The 19,828-nt window shown below is 40.5% G+C and overlaps 2 protein-coding genes across 2 annotated transcripts in view; one reads left to right on the forward strand and one right to left on the reverse strand.

Moving 5' to 3' along the window:
* RPF1 (ribosome production factor 1 homolog) overlaps positions 1-19,828 on the forward strand; it is a 1,036,037-nt gene that overhangs the window by 775,011 nt on the left and 241,198 nt on the right. The gene's annotated exons all lie outside the window — the stretch shown is intronic.
* On the reverse strand, positions 1,850-13,025 carry C4H1orf52 (chromosome 4 C1orf52 homolog). The gene is made up of 3 exons (XM_049771280.1): positions 12,755-13,025; positions 11,917-12,118; positions 1,850-2,552 (listed from the first exon to the last, which is right to left on the reverse strand). The coding sequence occupies exons 1-3, from the start codon at positions 13,010-13,012 to the stop codon at positions 2,479-2,481; spliced, it is 534 nt and encodes a 177-aa protein (XP_049627237.1). The 5' UTR covers positions 13,013-13,025; the 3' UTR covers positions 1,850-2,478.

Here is a 19,828-nt window from a genome sequence, read left to right on the forward strand (position 1 = left end):
TAATTTACTAAATTTTTCAGTCTTGCACTTAAAATCTTGTTGCATCAATTACCTCAATATCATGATTCGTTATTCATTAACCTAAAGGATGAACAGTTTCTAGTGTTAGCTTTCAGTTTAATAACACAGACACCATCATACTATTATATTCCCCTAAGCCAGGGGGTCTCAAACTCAATTTTCCTGGGGGCCACAAGAGGCAAAGTCGGGGTGATCCTTGAGTGCAAAGTCAGTAGTAAGCCTTGAACATTGGGGGGTGTGACCCAAACAACTAAAACAAAACAAAAAAAGATTCCTCTAGGGCAGGGCTACAAAATGTTGTACGGAGGGCTGCAAACGGCCCCAGGACTGCAAGTTTGAGACCCCTGCCTAAACACTATATGGTTGTTGGCACAATCACTTTTTGTTTGTTTGTTTTTGGGTCACACCCAGCAGCACTCCCCGCTCTACGCTCAGAAATTGATCCTCGAAGGCTCAGGGAACCATATGGGATGCCAGGATTCGAACCACTGTCCTACTGTGCCTAAGGCAAATGCCCTACCACTGTGCTATTGCCCCCGGCAATATCACTTTTTTTTTTTTTTGGTTTTTCGGCCACACCTGTTTGATGCTCAGGGGTTACTCCTGGCTAAACTCTCAGAAATTGCCCCTGGCTTGGGGGGACCATATGGGATGCCGAGGGTCTTTCCTTGGCTAGCGCTTGCAAGGCAGATATCTTACCTCTAGCGCCACCTCGCCGGCCCCAGCCATATCAATTTTAATGGCTTACATTTTACTCTACTCACTCCATTCCCAAATAAAATTTCATAGTTTTTCAAGTAATAGTTTCTAAGGAAAAAAAAAAACTTATATTTCTCTTTAACTAGAAGACAGGTATCTTATTTTTCTTAGGTACAATATCTTTTATTAACTCAAATCAGAAAGACCCAAGAATTCTGGAAAGCCAGAGACACAGCACAGCAGTTAACAGCAGGTAGAACTCCTACCTTACAGGAGGCTGGCTTAGATTTGACCCCTATTATCCCAAATGGTTCCTAGAGCACGGCAGGAGTAATCCTCAGAGCCAGAAATAACCTGAACACCATGAGTGTGACTTTTCTTCCCCAAATGGACATAACGTGTAATTATTATTCAAAATGTTATAAACAACTACATTGCACTTTGTTTTTTTTTTTTTTTTGTTCTGTTTTGTTTTGGGGCCACACTCGGCCATGCTAAGGGATTATTCCTGGCTCTGTGCTCAGAAATCACTCCTGGCAGACTCAGGGGACCATATAGGATGCCAGGAATCGAATCCAGGCTCGTCCCATGCAAGGCAAATGCCCTCACGCTCTGGACAGGAAAAAAAAAACGTAAAATTTCCAGATAAAATACAGGATGTTCAGTTAAATTTAAACTTCAGATAAGTTTAAATTTTTGGTTTAAGTATGTTCCAAATATTCTAAATGTGAAGACATTGTTTATCTAAAATTTCCTTTTAACTGTATTTTGATCTTATGCAATTGGTACTATTTTGTATAAGATCTTTATTTTCAATAAACTAATGAAGATTTAATGAATCATCATAATGCTTGATATACATAAGTATAATTATACAATCAGTGAAGACCTAGTATCAAAGAAAAGCTGATAAATGCCAGATCTTGAAATGACTAAGTGTTGCTAAATGGGGAGGTGGTCTAGTATATGATTTTGAAAGCAGAGTCGAGAATTAAATTTCATCTCTCTCTTTTTTTTTTTGGTTTTTGGGCCACACCCGGTGAAGCTCAGGGGTTACTCCTGGCTATGCGCTCAGAAGTCGCTCCTGGCTTGGGGGACCATTTGGGACGCCAGGGGATTGAACCGTAAATTTCATTTCCTATTATGAGAGATTAATCTTTACTATGAGGCTACTAACACACTGTTTAATGACTAGTCTGAGGATTAGACACAGTGTAGACACAAAGCATCTGAAATGCAGGATGCACTCCTTAAAATTGCAATATCTACAATTACAATGGGAAACATCACATGGCAGATGATATTAGTCGCAAATATTCAAATGTTTGTTACACAATATTAATATTGAATAAGTAATTTTATTTCCATGATCTATATACACTGTACAAACACTGTTGAAAAGCACCCTACAAATTCACAGTACATTATAATACATTTACTTAAAAATATATTCCTTTATAAAAGGTTCATAGTATATTGGCATGTCAACATGTGACAAAACTCTCAAAGCACATCACCAATTATGGAAAGCAAGAATGTTTCCAAGTATCACTTTCACAATCAAAAGTCACCATTTGAATTTTAAATACATGTAAGTCTTAAATAAAAACGAATTCTAAATTATAAAGTTCCAGCAATACTTATTATTAGCATGTACTTCAGAGATGTGTAATAATAATTTATCATTATCAAGTTGATCTGTCCCTGAAACCATTTCAGTAAGTTTCACAGTCAGAAAATCTTGTCATTTGTAATATTCTATTTTTTCTTCTTTGCTGATTCTCCTGGTTCTATTTTGCGCTTTTTAGAAGTATGTTCGTCTTTTTCATCATCTTTAAATAGAAAAGAAAGAATTGTAATCAGTAATTTTTAGAAAAGGTTAGGTGTCAAAACTTCACTCACTATTTTCACTGATTTTATATAAAAAGCCAACATCTTTAATACCTGCTTAAATATCCCAATAAAACAAAAACACAAAAATACACTAGGATTTAAAAATCTGGATAAAAGACACACAGAGGTAATTAAAAAAAAATAGAAACTTCCAGTGCCCAGAGTGCTAGTACAATAGGTAAGGAGGGCATTTGCCTTGCATACAGCTGACCCAGATTTAATTTTTGGCACCCCATATAGTAGTTGGAACCTACAGAAATGACCCTTAAATGCAGATCCAGTAGTTAGCTCTTGGTGTGGCCCACAAATAATTACCACAATGGCTGTTTATTTTTAGTTCTGGGCCATGTTTAATGGTGTTCAGAAGCTACTCCATGCAAGCCCACTCCTTGAGCTTTTTGCCAGGCCCTAATGATGGTGTTAAATTGACACTCTAGTGATTATTTTACTCATTTTATAGACATAGTCAATTTATTGCGTTTTTGATAACACGTTTACAGTGGTGCTGACATTTCTAGTTTTGATGTACGAGTTACTCTATCTCACCATTACCAAAGTGTGTATTACCCTCTATCACTGTCCTTATGTCTCCTTCTAGACTGCCTCTTCATTCCTTTCCTTCTCCCCTCTGCTGTTTGGTACTCCGAGTTTTGTAATACAAGGCCAAGGGTTTGTATTGTTCTAAAGTGGTCTATTCCCTTGTCCTGTTTCTCTCTTTGTATGTACCAGTGAGACCATCCAATCTATGTCCTTCCCTAAAGAGTCATATTGATGATCTGAAACTGTTATAATGTCAAATGCCAACTATTATTCAAAAAATGAACATAATAATAAATTTTAATGAAAAGAATTACACAGGAATAGAGTTTAAAAACGACAGGACACATTTCTTCTTTATCAAATATCAAACAAGTTATCAGCAATACCTGATACTTGAGACTCTACTCTGGGCTTTGAAAATTAAATTAAATCTAGGCTGAGCAGAAAAAACAAACAAACAAACAACTAAGGTGTAAAAAAGCTCTCTGATTTCTTATCTCAAGTTTGGCAACGGAAGGAGCATGGTCCATTTCCTGTGATGTGTTTCATTCTTTTATCAGCGATTTGTAATGTCCTGTTCAAGTCTCATACGTTGTTAATATTAAGCTAGGGGTTCCTTAGCTTTAAGTGCAACATATATTAAGTTTCTTGCATAAAATGAGCTAATAAGGGGGGCCGGGAAGGTGGTGCTAGAGGTAAGGTGTCTGCTTTGCAAGCACTAGCCAAGGAAGGACCGCAGTTCGATCCCCCGGCGTCCCATATGGTCCCAAGCCAGGGGTGATTTCTGAGCGCATAGCCAGGAGTAACCCCTGAGCGTCAAATGGGTGTGGCCCAAAAACCAAAAAAAAAAAAAAAAAAAAAAGAAGAGCTAATAAGACCTATTTCATAAATTTTTATAGGCTCATGGGTTAGCAATTACAGGTAATTGCAAGGTACACTTTCTCAAGCTTGACCTGCCTGCAAATTATCACTAGAAATTGTTATCCACTAGTGAGCAGTGAGAAAGCATTGTCTAAATTCTAGATAGTTCTATACAGTTAACTACCATAATTTTTCAACTTTTATGACACACTAAATAAAACCATCAAGACTTTAAAAAAAAAAGCTCTCTGATTTTAAAACCAAGTTTCAATAGCATTACACAAAATTCATGAAAATCACATTTTTTCTGAAAATGTTGACCCAATTACTTAACAGTATACAATTATGTATACTAAAGTGTACAACCCATACTGAGAAAACATTGTTCTTTTAAATAAAAGCAGATTATCAATTTACTTTTAATTATCAAATATCCTTCCAAATTGAAGTTAGAAAATCTAGCAGAGAGGACGGTATGGCCACAGGAGGTCAATTTCACAGTATAAAGGGCAGTAGAATTTTGATTCAGTGAGGTATATACAAATATTCATCACACACACATATATATCATGGTATAAAGGTATATATGTATATCAAGGTGTATATGTATAATACAATCACATATATATACTACCAAAGATTAAATAGCACTGCAAACCAATGAGTATCAGTGAATTATGTTTAAAAGAAAATCCTCATAGGTAGACATTTCATCAAGTTCCTACTTTTTAATTTTGTCCTACAGAGGTAGGTCTGAACTGGTTCCAATTCCACCTATTACTAGGAGAATTAGATCATTTAAATGACAATAGTAAAATTTATAGAGAATTTTGGGGAAAGAGATGAGAGACACGAATCTTGCTGATGACAATCTGGTTGGCAGTGTGTAAGGCAGGCATTTTACCTGCCGTATTACCTCTCCAGCCACATAACCACCACTTAATAAAACACAAGTAGCACTGACTTGTCAATTCTCAATTCCTGAACAAAAATATGGCCTTTAAAGAACTCATTAAAATAAATAACCTGTATGCTATGAATTATAAAATGCAAACTTTAACATGCAAAAATTTAGGGGCTGGGAGTGGTAGCACTATGGTCAGGCATTTGCTTTGCATGTGGCTGACCCAGGATGGATGCAGTTTTGATCCCTGGCATCCCATATGGTCCCCCAGCCAAGAGCAATTTCTAAGCGCAGAGCCAGACGTAACCCCTGAGTGCTGCAGGGTGTGCTCCCTTCCCCCAAAAAGCAAAATTTAACAAGTATCATAAAAGTTCATAAATACCTTGATGTTGTAATTGATGATGTTAATGCTTTCTTTCTTTTGGTTTTGGGCTACATCCAGCAGCATTCAGGAGTCATTTCTGGCTTTACGCTCAGAAATTGCTCCTGGCAGGCTTGGGGGACCATATGGGATGCCAAGGATTGAACTTGGGTTTGTCCCAGGTTGGCCAGATGCAAGGCAAAGCCTTACCAGCTGTGCTATCGCTCCGACCCCAAGGGCTTTTTTTTTTTTTTTTTTTAATAAAAGGGAAATACATTTTAAGCCACGAACCCTTTAAATTCCCTTTTTCTGGCTGTACCATGCTTAGTACCTTCTTTGTGATGCTGACAATAAGGACTATTAACAGTAGGTAATTCATCTTCAAATACAGCATGACAATGTTACTCATTGCTTTTCATTGAGTAGTACAGATTTTGGAGGCAGTAAGAAACAAAATATTCAAATCAATGACTGACCCAGAAATTTCTAAATCCAATTTTAACCAGTACTTTATCTTGCACACCAAAATTTTAGTTGGCACTAAATGACACAGTTTAAAAAGAAAGACAGACCTTTTTCAGTGGAGTTAATTAAACCACGCTTGACTTTTGAAATTATTTTTAGTAAAGGTAATATTAAAAATTGAAACTACTTTCTAACTTCATTGGCAATGTATTTCAGAAAAGACCCTGAGATTTTTATTTCTGATTATTTGCCACACTTGGCGAATCTTGGGGTGGGCATGCCCTGCTGGGATCAATTCAAATTCAAAGCAAGCAAGCACTCTAGCCTGCTTGGCCATGTCCCACACCCTGGAAAATTCCCTTTAAACTGCGACCCACTAATAAAAATATTTACCAAAAAACAATGCTCAAATCAGGGTTAGAAAAATAACATCCCGCTGGTGATTTGAACAGAACTAATGCCATCTAGTGGCATAATAAGGAACTGCTTTAAACAAGGTGAAGGAAAAAACGAAATGTTTATTAATTTATTTCACAGTCTTAAGGGTTTCTACTCTGTAGGAATGTGACTTAGTAAAATATAAAGTACATGACTTGCAAGCGTGGGTCCAGGATCCATTAATTCACTTGTACCACAAGAAAACAAAGCAGAATTCTATATTGCAGTTGTACTAATGACAAAAAAATTTTTTTTCTATTGAAACTTAAGTCATTGGAGATAACTATTTAAACCTTTTATGGAGGGGCCTCCCACACCTGGTGATGTTCAGGTCTTACTCTTTCCTAGATCTATGCATAGAGGTCAGTACTGGTGGGCTTGGGGGATAATATAAAGTGATAATATAAGCAGGGGCCTCAAACTCAATTTACCTGGGGGCCGCAGGAGGCAAAGATCCTTGAGTGCAGTCAGTAGTAAGCCTTGACATTGGGGGGTGTGACCCAAACAACTAAAACAAAACAAAACAAAAAAATATTCCGCTAGGGCAGGGCCACAAAATGTTGCACAGAGGGCCACGAGTTTGAGACCCCTGATATAAGGGATCGAGGCAAATACCCTACCCACTGTACTACTACTGCTTTAAACTAAGTTTAAATTATTTATATACGCTTTCTACAATCTTTTTAAAAAGCCGTTACCTTAACTAGGCTTTCATAATGAGTTACATGCTGATAAAGGTGTAATTAACTAATATCTAGGCCTATTATTACATTTTACTACCAGTATACAAGTGCTGGTTATGGAGACTGGAGAGACTGTACAGCAAGTAAGGATGCATTGCCTTGCATGCATCCAACCCAGGTTCAATTCCTCAGCATCCCATATGGTCCCCAAAGTACCACTAGAAATAATCCAGGGTGTGACTCCCTTGCTCCAAAAAAAATAAGTGCTGGTAAACTCCAAGACTTGATTTTGAATCCTCGCTTCTTGATTTTGAATTTTCTCGCTCCTCAAAATAATATGGGAAAAGGTAATTGGCAAAATAAATAATAAAAAGGGCAAATGTCTGGGTAACAGTACAATGGGCAGGACAACTGCCTTGAACATGGCCAAAAAGGATTTGATTCCGAGCCCGGAGAGATAGCACAGCGGCGTTTGCCTTGCAAGCAGCCGATCCAGGACCAAAGGTGGTCGGTTTGAATCCCGGTGTCCCATATGGTCCCCCGTGCCTGCCAGGAGCTATTTCTGAGCAGACAGCCAGGAGTAACCCCTGAGTAACGCCGGGTGTGCCCCCCCCCCAAAAAAGGATTTGATTCCCAGCACCCACATCTGAGCCTGACGAGAAGTAATCCCTGAATGCAGAGGCAGTTACAAACCCTAAGCACCAAAGAGATGTGGCTCAAAGAAAACATAAACAAAACATCCACCTAAACAAACAAACAGGCCAGTATCAGAACATAAAAAAGCAAGAGCAAAGTATTTTCTTAATCTAAATTTTATGCAGTTTAGTATATAAATTCTAATAAAATATACTTAAATTTTTAAAAGAGGCATAAAATGTCAAAGAAGAGGGCCTGAGAGATAGCATGGAGACAAAGTGTTTGCCTTGCATGCAGAAGGTCGGTGGTTCGATCCTGGCATCCCATATGGTTGCCTGAGTCTGCCAGGAGTGATTTCTGAGCGCAGAGCCAGGAGTAACCCCTGAGCACTGCCAGGTGTGACCCAAAAACAAAACATAACAAAAAAGTCAAAGAAACAAAAAATTGGTCCAAGACAATAAGGGGAAGGAGGGATTCAAAGGAGGATAGGGGGCCGGGTGGTGGCGCTAGAGGTAAGGTGCCTGCCTTACCTGCGCTAGCCTTGGACGGACCGCGGTTCGATCCCCCGGCATCCCATATGGTCCCCTAAGCCAGGAGCGACTTCTGAGCACATAGCCAGGAGTAACCCCTGAGCGTCACCGGGTGTGGCCCAAAAACCAAAAAAAAAAAAAATCAAAGGAGGATAGAACACTGGCAGAGGGTGGAGGGTGTGGTGGTGGAATGAATGAATGAATGCATGAATCTCATTAACAGTACTATAAATCACCATACCTCAATAAAATTGTAATAAAGAGAAAAAAGTAACAGGGAATTGTTTTCCAGGAAAGTCTAAGTTAACAAAATCACTTCTGTGATTTTTAAAGTATCAAATCACCTTTTTAAAGATATTTGTTAAAAAAAAAAAAAGAACAAGTCACAGTCAATAATCAAATGCAAAATAAATCTTCAAGATTTCAGATTATCATTTAATGTCATGATCTGTTGATCCTAACTGGCTGAATACTAAAGTAAAAAAAATATCATCTATGTTCACTTCTGATATGATACCATCATATGACAAAAAGCAATTAAATTATGCCTGAATATGAGTTGTATTTGTCACATGCTTAACACTCCTAACTGGACTGATAGGCAAGCTAGAAAAAGTATAGTTCTTTATTTGTCCTGGTATAGATTCAGGCCTTTTTCATAGAAGAAAAAAACAAAAACAAAAAACTACAGTATAGAGTACCAGCCTACACCCTAGTCTTAATATAAACTCCAGTGTCCTTACTGCCACTCTTCCTATGAGATAGGTATTTTTCTGAAGTGCTTGAAAAATAAGTCTTAATTTATAAGGCATACTGAAAAATATAGTGAAATTCCATATTGAATAAAAGTGAGAAAATATCTCACTTTTTCTTCTTTTTGTGTGTGTTGTACGGTCACAATTGGCAGTACTCAGGAATTACTCCTCGTGGTATTGTATTTGGGGGACCGCAAACATTGCCAGGGATTAAAGACAGGCCAGATCAATAACTATATGCAAGGAAAGCAATACCCCCTGAAAATATCTTTCTGGACCCCATTCTGCCTCTTCCTCCTAGATGTGTGAATTTTGGCGCAAATGTTTAAATCTGAGATTGTTCTCTTAACTATAAAATCGTAGAATGAATAGTGTAAAGATGTCTATAATAGTTTACTAAAAGTTATTTGTCAGAAAGCTGTGTCAAAGTACCAAGTTTTGTTTGGCATTTTCTAGTTTTATACTTCAGTGCTGTAAGGATAAAAGATACCGTATTTTCCGGCGTATAAGACGACTTTTGAAACAAAAAAAAAGTCAACCGAAAATCGGGGGTCGTCTTATACACCGAGTATATCCCGAAAAATGTTTCGATATGCCGCTAAACAAAAGAAAAAAAAATCAGGCCGCAGAATTTCCAAATCTCTTTCTTGGGGGCTCCCAAACAGTACTCAGGAGATCTGGGGGCTCACTTCTGGCAAAACACAGCTAACCGTGTTGGTGGTTCAGTGCTAGGGTCCGAGGATAAGGTGTTGTTTGGTTCATGTAGTGGGGGAGATTAACTCACGCTCCCAGGGAATTGCCAGAAAAGATGCCTATGATAAGGGACCAATCACTGCAAGGTTGCTTGGACTGCCTCTCTAACTCAGCCAATCCAACCAGGCTTTTTATGCATGCAAATTAGACAATGTTTTGGACCCAAATCTACACTGTAAAAGACTGCTTAGATTGGCAGAGTCAGAGAGAAAGGTCTATTACAGTATAGCCTTTGAATCTTTGCTTGTTGTGATCACTGTGGAACGTTCTGTCTGATACAGCGAATATAGGCCTAAACCTATGTTTTAACTGCAAAATTGGGGGGTCGTCTTATACGCCAGCAAATACGGTATGTACAAGTACTTTTATTAATAATATAAAATAAGATTTGATAAATCCCTACTTCATTGAGTACCTTCAAGAAGATGTGCCATCAGTTTGTTCTAGATTAACTTGGGTAAATTAATGAAAGAAATGAAAACTAGATACAATCAAAACTGGAGGAAGAATTACTATTAGTTTCTTTCGTATTGAACTCTAAATGGCTCTTAAAATGAGATAAGGGGTGGAATGATAGTAGAGAAGTTGCTGAGCACAGAGCTAGAAGAAAACTATGAGCATACCCAGGTACACTGGACCAATATTACCCCTAGCCTCCAATAAAACCCAAACCCCAGGTAAGTAGCACCCTGGTATTACAGAAAAATCATAAATTGTGGCTAGAAAGTAAAGCAGCTAAGTCTTCCCAGAACTGTCAAGAGTAATTCCTGACTACAAAGCCAGAAATTACTTCTGAGCATTGCTAAATGTGTCCTAAAAAGAAAAAGAAAAACATCTATTTGATATTGGGCCAGAGCAATAGTATAGTGCCTTGCACGTGGCTGTACTAGGTTTAATCCCTGAGCAGTCAAGTTTAAGGCTTCACACCATTAGGTGTGGCTAAAAAACAAAAAGAAATCTATTTAACACAATGCTTATGTAGTTTTAAAAAATGATACTCCAAAAACATGTTGCTGGGCAACTAGTCACTGAATGTGTATGATATACTATAAACATCAAAAGAAATTGAATCTCACTGTTTCAAGAATTCAAAAGATTATCAGATCATATAAAAGGTATATGTGCAGGGGCCAGAGAGAGCACAAGGTAGGGCGTGTTTGCCTTGCATGTAGGCGACACAGGACGGACCCAGATTCAATTTCCGGCATCCCTTATGGTCCCCTGAGCCTGCCAGGACCGATTTCTGAGCACAGAGCCAGGAGTAACCCTCAAGTGCCACCAGGTGTGGCCCAAAAAACAAAAACAAAACAAAAGGTGTATGTGCAATCAATAGCATTAGCACGTACAAGCATTGCTCTGTATGCAATCAGAGGTGATAGCTGAAGTATTTTTGAGTAGAATTTTTAAGAATGAAATTTAAAAGTAAAAAGGTGGGAAGAACTTTCAGATTAAGGTAAAACATATATTTAAAGACATGGAACCACAAAATAGCATGATCTATTCAATTCTGAGTGTCAACATCTTCAAGGGCTTGAAAAGGGTGGAAAAAGAGGTAGGGCCTGTCATGGAAAGCTTTTACCACTGTTAAGGATCTAAGCAGCAGAGTTGAAAATCAGCAATAACTTTCAGAAAATGAACACTAGCTGTAGTATAAAGGATGGAATGAGTAGAGAAGTAAAGTGCAGGGATTACTGGGATTACTTTTGGTCAAAGACAGACAGGATTAGACTACATATAAAACAAGGTGAGGCACCACCTTCTATTACTACATAGTTATCCTCAGTTAAATCCATTCTGTCACTCCTTTGGCTCTAAAACACAACTGCTGCTCTAAACAGAATGATAGTACTTATGTTCAATACCACACCCCTTCCCATATGATCCCCTAAGCCCAGTAGGTATGATCCCTGCTTAGTGCAAGGCCAGGAGTCAACCCTGAGGCCCCCCAAATCAAAAAAGAAAAAAATAAAATACGACTGCTTTAACATTTCAAGCACTTTTCAACAGTCATAGGAATTCTTGAATCTGAATAAACTAGTCTAATATGAAAACAGCCTAACTAAGCCACATGCACTGCTAGTTGCCACACGATTTTGCATTAATGCCTGGGTGATTTAGGATCTTCTCTAACAAAGACCACCCAAGCAGGAAACTTGGTGGATATGCATCCATCTCTGTGCAGAAGCAGCACAAGGGGCCTGAGTGATAGCACAGTGGAAGAGCATTTGCCTTGCATGTGGTTCCCCAACCCTGCCAGGAGCTATTTCTGAGCACAGAGCCAGGAGTAACAACCCCTGAGTGTCATCGGGTGTGACCCAAAAACCAAAACCAACCAAACAAAAAGGCAGCAGCAGCACAATAGTCCTAAAGGCCTTACCAGATTCCACTGTCTCCTCCCCTTCTGGTAATAGCCTGGCTTTCTTCACATTCTGGGGGGCATCATCGCCATTGTCCTCATATATGTTAGACCATTTGATGGCCATGTCCAGTTCTGGCGGCGGCGGCCTCCGCTCGGCGGCCGTGTAAGATTCCGGGGGTGGGACGCAGCTGGACTTCCAAATCCTGAACTCCTTGGGAGGCTGTTAAGCAAAACACATGAAGAAGTGCCATGACCACTTAACACTTTTGTACCACCATCTAGTCTAGCTGGGCTGCACATGCAATCTCCCTGCAGAGTTCCTTTTAGTATCTGAAGCAGAATTTTTATTTTTCCTTCTTTTAGATTAAGACAATTTGTTTTCCATCCAAAAATAAATAAATAAAGCACAACGCTGTTAAGTGCAAAGCCACAGAATTGTTTGGGGGGGTTGCTTTTTTCCTACACGAACAAAGCTCAGAACTTTTAGTTACCAAAGTAGAAATCCAGTGTCAGTTATTACTGTCCAAGGCTGACCCTCGGGGAGGCTGTCGCAGAGGCAGCAGCAGCGCAGGTAGCTCCGGCATCAAAGGGAAGGAAGGGGTCTCGGGGAGCAGCTGCAGCAAGGGGTGGGGTGGAGGACGGGGAGTCACTACCGTTAGTCCTGGCCGCGCGGGGGTCGGGGGCACCGAGCTGAAGTGGGGAGGGATGGATAAATGGGAGGGTGGGTGGGTGGGCAGGATCCCAGGCTCCCCGGGGAGGCGAAAGGGGGCAGCGATCGCGTGTGTGTGGGGGGAGATTAGGGGACTGGAGGATGAATGGGTGGGTGAGTGGGCTTTGCGCATGCGCATGGGCTCACCTCCTCGGGCGCCTTGACGACGCGCCTCTCCCAGTCGATCTGCTTATTGAGCGGGTTGTACAAGAAGGCCGGCCGGGCCACGCTCCGGAACAGCTCGTCCGGGCCCGGCAGCCGCTTTTCCACCTGCTTTCCCGCCGCAACGGGAGCCCTGTCGCGCGTCTCCTCTGGCTCGCTGTTCTCCTCCTCGTCCGACGAGCCGGAGCTGCTGCTCCCATAGGCCGCGAAGTAGCTCAGAGGATCCTTCTCCTCGGCGGCCATGATGGCGGAAGCGAGCGACGATCGCCACTTCCGGCGGAAACCGAAAGCCGCTCCGGTTTGCTCCTTCCGATGGTCCCGCCTCCCTCCAGCTTCGCGGATCCCCCGGGTGAGGATTGCGCACCCTGGCGGCGGCTGCGCGTAATAGCTCTGGTTTCCTACCTGCAAGCGCCGCAAGTTCATTGTCAGGCTGAGATTTTTTTTTTTTCATGCCACCCTGATTTATGGCCCCAAGCAAGCGTTCAGAATTCAGTAAAGGCTTATAAGAGGCAATAACAGGGAGAGCTTATACGCTTTCTTTTTCTTTCTCACTCGTGGGTTTTTGTTTGTTTGTTTTTTTGGTTTTTGGGCCACACCCGGTGATGCATGCTCAGGGGTTACTCCTGGCTGTGTGCTCAGACATTGCTCCTGGCTTGGGGGATCTTATGGGACGCCGGGGATCGAACCCAGGTCCATCCTGGGTCAGCCGCGTGCAAGGCAAACGCCCTCCCGCTGTGCTATTGCTCTGGCCGCTCTTTGTCAGTCGTTTTATCCTTGCGCAGAAAAGCCAATATTTCTTTCTTGAGCCTTCTGCATTTCTTTTTCCAAACTAATTATTTGGTCACTCTCCCGAGCAAGACCTCCAGAAGCCTTGAACCTAATATCAGAGCGCACATTGATCTGGCTCTGATGAGGTAGGTCACCTGAGTTTCATTTCAAGGTCCTCCAAAATGCAAGGTTTTTTGTCCTTGGCCTCCTTCCTGTCGGCTTTACTCTGTATGACCGACCTTTAAACATAACTGTTGTTCCATATTACTATTTTTCAATTTAGGAACATTTTGCTACAAGTTTTACCTAAAAGGTGCAAGTCAGACCTTCTCTTATCACTTTTACCATCTACTGGTGACTCACCATCTTTCCTTCCCACCTCTGCACCTGGTTCTTATACTGTTCATACTGACATTCTTTTGGGATCTCAAACACCCACTGAGTTGGATCAGAAACCTCTTTCCATTTAACCGGTCTGCTTTTGTGTTTCCTTGGTCACTTTAGCATTCATTCCAAAGGATTGTGGTAAAACTGATTTGTTTGTTTTGGGGCCACACCTGATGGTGTTTAGGAACCACTCCTGACTCTGTACTCACAGATCTCTCCTGGTAGGGCTCAGAGGACAACCTGGAATGTTGAGGACTGAACCCAGTTAGGCCACATTGCAAGTAGCACCCTGCTCATTTCACTTTATTTTGGGCGACACCTGATAGTGCTCAGGGTAACTCCTAGCAGTGCTTAAGGGACCATGTGATTCTGAGAACTGAACCCCCTGACATCTAGCCAGTTTTTCGGTCTCCCCAGTTCTGGAATCTAAAAATCTTTCATTCTTCCTGGAGACATCCAGAATGAAGGTGGTGTCAATGTACAAGTTTACAGACCCCATTTTGTTGTTGTTTTGCTTGGTTACACTCGGGTTACTCCTGGCTCTGAGCTCAGAAATTGCCCCTGGCAGGCTCAGGAGACCATATGGGATGCCTGGAATTGAACCACTATCTGTCGTGGGTCGGTCATATGCAAGGCAAACGCCCTACTGCTGTGCCATCTCTCCAGCCCCATTAATTTTATTTCTGTGTTTTGGGCCACATCTGATGACCCTCAGAAGTTACTCCTAGCTATCCTCTCAGAAATCACTCCTGGCTTGTGGGACCATATGGACACCGGGATTAAATTTCGGTCCATGCGTGCAAGGGAAACGCCCTAGTTACGCTATCCATCCAGCCCCCTACAAACCCCCTTTTTAACAATGCTGCTCTTTAAGCTAGTATATGCATTGTAACCACTTGTCTTGTGAAGATAGGCTCTAAGAAGCCAAGTGAGGCTACTTGTTTATTCCTTCTTACCAGTCACTATAGCTCAAGGATTGTGAGTTCTATAAAAGGAAGAAATGGCCCACCCTTGGTTCCTTTTTTTTTTTTTTACTTCCTCATGCCCAGCTCAGGTCTGGAGCACAACAGGTAGAGAATTTGCCTTACATGTGGATGGCCTGGATTCAATCCCTGGCATCCCCTAAGGATCCCTAAGCCTGCCAGGAGTAATTTCTTAGTGCAGAGCCAGAACTAACCCTAGACCGCCAATGGGTGTGGCTCAACAACAAAATATATATATAAAAAAATAGCCTAATGCCTGGCTCAGCACCTGTCCAGCAGGTCTTGAACATATTGTTAGATTTTAGCAGTTGAATTGTAATAGATCTAGATGAAAAAATTCCTATCCAAATACCCATTTGACCAAAGAAATGGTGAAGTGCAAAGTGTGGATAACCCAAATCATACTTATTTTTGACTATTGTAAATCTGGGGTTCCTTGATCTCTCCCAAATTTAGTAATTTGCTAGAAAGACCTACCAATCTCAGTGAAAGCTGACATACTCTTGGTTTTTTATTATGGCAAATGATACAAGTTTAAATGAGCATAGAAAAGAGTACATGGAACAGGCAAATGAGTCCTATATATTGCTACATATAGAGCTTCTGCTTTTCTTGCAACAGACATGTCCTGTGGTTCAGCAATGGGACTGGATGCAGAGTACAGCATATCAAGGAGGCTCACCAAGCCTTGGTGTCAAGTTTTTATTAGGGCTCAGAAATATAGACATAATTGACTGACTGCATGGCTGACTTCAGATTCCAATTCTAGAAGTCAAAAGCATACATGTGGTACCCTGTAAACAAAACAAAAAATTGTGATATATCAGGTGCCAGAGAGAACAGTGGGTAAGGAGCTTGCCTTACACACAGCAGGCAGACCTGGGTTTGATCCCTGGTACCTCATAAGGTCCCCCAAGGCCACCAGGAGTAACTACTGAGCAAAGCCGAATGGCTCCCAAATCAAAAATATAAAAAAGATGTATGCAAGTTTTATACACCAGTATTTTATATTCTAGCCATATGAATATAAAAATATTTTAAACTTATAATTTACTATAATTGAGACTCTTAAGATATTTACATTTGCCCTGCAGCTTTTAAAAGTAGTCCATTGTTGGGCTGGAGAGAAAGTACAGGAAGTGAGACACTCTATGGTTCATTTCCTGGTACCACCATGATTACCTAAGCACCACCAGGAGTGATCCCTATAGAGCTAAGAATAAGGCCCAAGCATAGCTACATATGGTCCCCACTCCTTATAAAACAGACAAATGTGGTAAATAAAACCTACATTCATATAACCAGAGATTCAAGTCTTACCTGAACTTTACTCCTACGTCTAGTGTCAATATCTAATAAGTCTCTCCAACATAACACACTTGTAGTAGATTATCTACCACGATGACTAACATTTCCTGTCATTCCTATGTATGAATTCAACTTCTACCAAGAGGAAGAATCTACTTCCTCTTGAGCCATGACTTGTGACGAATATAATGTTTTTACCTTTTTTCCACTTAAGAGCCCTGCATCATCTTGTCAAGTTCCTGCCAGCCTGCTGGAAACCATAGAGACTAAGAGTTCCAGTCAGCTCCCAGTTAGCATGTCCACATTAGATTAGGCACCATAAATGTGAGTGAAGTCATCCAACCTAAGGATGACTTAGATGATCCAGGATGACAGAATCATGGGCAAATAAATGATTATTTTGAGTTACTAAGTTCTGAGGTGATGCTATGGAGCAACAAAGGTATGTCTAAAATCGAATTTTTCCTTCTTTACCCTCATTCTCTACCCTTGCTACTCTCCCCATCTATTTAATGGGCCTGCGGCCAGATTCAGTGGTGCTCAGGAAAGTGGTGGTATATTCTTATTCCACTGTATCAGGAGGCTCGGGAGTCATTTTATTAGGTTCTAGTGATTTTACTTTGTGTATTTTGCTCCAGGTATTGTTTTTGGGCATCTTTACTATAAAGTGACTGTTTCCTTTATAATGTGTTTTATAGGACGGTTCTTTGAGATCCAAATACTCCATACCTCATCATATCAGTCATTAATTTATATTAATGAATTGACCCATGGTTTCTTATTTAGCAATATTATGATCATTGTTGTTTACTTTTAGGCCACACCCAGTAGAGGTCAGGGTTTACTCCTACCTGAGCTCAGGGAATAATCACTCCTGGTGGGGTGTCATTATTTTTTTTTTTTTTGGTTTTTGGGCCACACCCGTTGACGCTCAGGGGTTACTCCTGGCTATGTGCTCAGAAGTCACTCCTGGCTTGGGGGACCATATGGGACGCCGGGGGATCGAACCGCGGTCCGTCCAAGGCTAGCGCAGGCAAGGCAGGCACCTTACCTTTAGCGCCACCGCCCGGCCCCCGGGGTGTCATTATTTGATGTGAAAATTACCCCAGCTTTGACTGGCTTCTGTGCCTTTTTGGTCAGGACCCCCCACACACACCCCCACAAACACACACACCCATTCCTAAATACTGGCTTTCTTGGCACAAGATGTTCCAAGCTAGCTGCTCCTTCCTTCTTAAGATTTAGATCACAGCTCAAATACCTGCTGTGATAATTTTTATAATGACTAATTTTGTTTTCTGTGACATTTAAAATTATCTTCCAACTACATGTGAATTCTACGGGAATATAAATGTTTGTTTGTTTTGGAGTCACACCTTGCGATGCACATTTAGTCCTAGCTCTGCAGTCAGTCAGGAATTAATTCTGGCGATGCTCAGGGTATTAAACAGGATGATGGGGATTGAACCTGGGTGCACTTTATGCAACAAAATCACCCAACCTGCTGTACTTTCTCTCTGGCTCTAAGAATATACTTTGCATCACATCTGTAGCACCAAAAAATACTCAAAAATTATTTAATGAGTTAAGAAAAAAAACATACCCACTCTTTTCTTTATGCCATTTAAGAATGCTTAGAACATATAGACTTATGAATTTATCTAAGAATTAGTCTTGAAATGAAACAGTTATGAATTTTATTTTTTTCTTTGGATAACACCTTGCAAGTGCTTCAGGGTACTGGGAATTAGATCAGAGCCTCTCTTGTGAAAAGCACATATAAATAATATATATATATATGTATATGTATAACATATAGTTATCTCACCTGTCTCACTTTTAGATTTTAATCTTTGAGTCGGGTAATTTGTCTTAAATTTAAAAACAAAACTGGCCTGGAGAAACAGCTCATCAACAGGCTGCAAGTGCATGCAAACCATGTGGAAAACTTGTAGCCCTCATCACATCAGCCTCCTGAGTACTACTGGTAGGGAATCTCCAAGCAGAGGCCAAGGAATAACCTGACCACCAAAATAAAATGGTTGTGGTCAAAAAACCAAAAAAGAGGGCCCAGAGAGATAGCACAGCGGCATAGCCGATCCAGGACCAAAGGTGGTTGGTTCGAATCCCGGTGTCCCATATGGTCCCCTGTGCCTGCCAGGAGCTATTTCTGAGCAGACAGCCAGGAGTAACCCCTGAGCACCACCGGGTGTGGCCCAAAAACAAAACAAAAAAAATCAATAAAATCTACCATTCAGGGTGATTTCAACAGTAAATTAACTCACAGAGATAGTTCAAAGACTGGAGAGGATGCTTCACTTGAAGGAGGCTATTTGATCCCAGGCACAACATGGTTCCAACACAGCTAGGAGTAGATAGAGTGCTTATGAACACTGCTGGGTGTGGTCAGAAACCCAAAAGAAACAAGAGCTCACAGGTGGAAACACCATACATAGTATACATAGTATATCCAAAGAGTGGAGGTTTCCAATATTGCTACATATTGTAATGGCCTAAAAGTTTTTACAAACTTCTGATACTTGGCACCCACACATCCAGCATTCTGAATTAAATGCATAGTCTAAGTACTGGGATCCAACAAATGGATTATTAAATTCAATATAGGGCAAAGTTAAAGTTAGAATTCAGCTCTTTTTCCAAAAGTCCTCTTATAAATATATCTAACAACTATACATCAGCTTCTGTCTTATTTTGCTACCCCCTTTACCACAAACAGTATTTTTATGTATCCAGTTACACAACTAAAACTACAGCCTGAAACTTCCTGCTTAGACAGTGTCTTAACATACTTAAATTATTCCTTACACCATACACAAAAATTACTTTTTTTTTTTTTTTTTTTTTTGGTTTTTGGGCCACACCCTGTGACGCTCAGGGGTTACTTAATGAATCACAGAAGTATAAAACAACTACATTTCAAGAAAACACAAAATACCATCCTGGCATTGGAAGAAGCCAAGATTTCTTAAATAGAAGTAAAAAATCACTAACAAGGAAATTGATTTATTGGACTTACTAAAAATATTTTATAGGGCCCGGAGAGATAGCACAGCGGTGTTTGCCTTGCAAGCAGCCGATCCAGGACCAAAGGTGGTTGGTTCGAATCCCAGTGTCCCATATGGTCCCCCGTGCCTGCCAGGAGCTATTTCTGAGCAGACAGCCAGGAGTAACCCCTGAGCACTGCCGGGTGTGGCCCAAAAACAAACAAACAAAAAACAAAAAACAATTTTTATAAAAATATATTCAAAGACTTCCAAACAAAACCAAACAAAAACATCTTTTAGGAAAAAACAAAACTCTCCCAGAAAACTAAGGTTCCAGGTTTTTATCTTGCATTGAGTGACATGCAACATAAAGTTAAAATGACCTCTTAAAGTGAGCTCACACAAAAAGACATGGAAGAAATGTAAATGCGTGTTTAAGTGAAAGAAATTATATTTAAAAGACTAAATACTCTGATTCCAACTATATAACATTCTGGAAATGAGTATAAACAATGAATATAATGAGTCTAAAACAATGAGTATAAACTTGTAAGAAAGCAAAATTAGCTACTTTGTTATATAACAAAACAAATACAGATAATAGTTCA

This window comes from Suncus etruscus, chromosome 4, assembly GCF_024139225.1.
Source record: "Suncus etruscus isolate mSunEtr1 chromosome 4, mSunEtr1.pri.cur, whole genome shotgun sequence".
NCBI classification, from domain to species: domain Eukaryota; kingdom Metazoa; phylum Chordata; class Mammalia; order Eulipotyphla; family Soricidae; genus Suncus; species Suncus etruscus.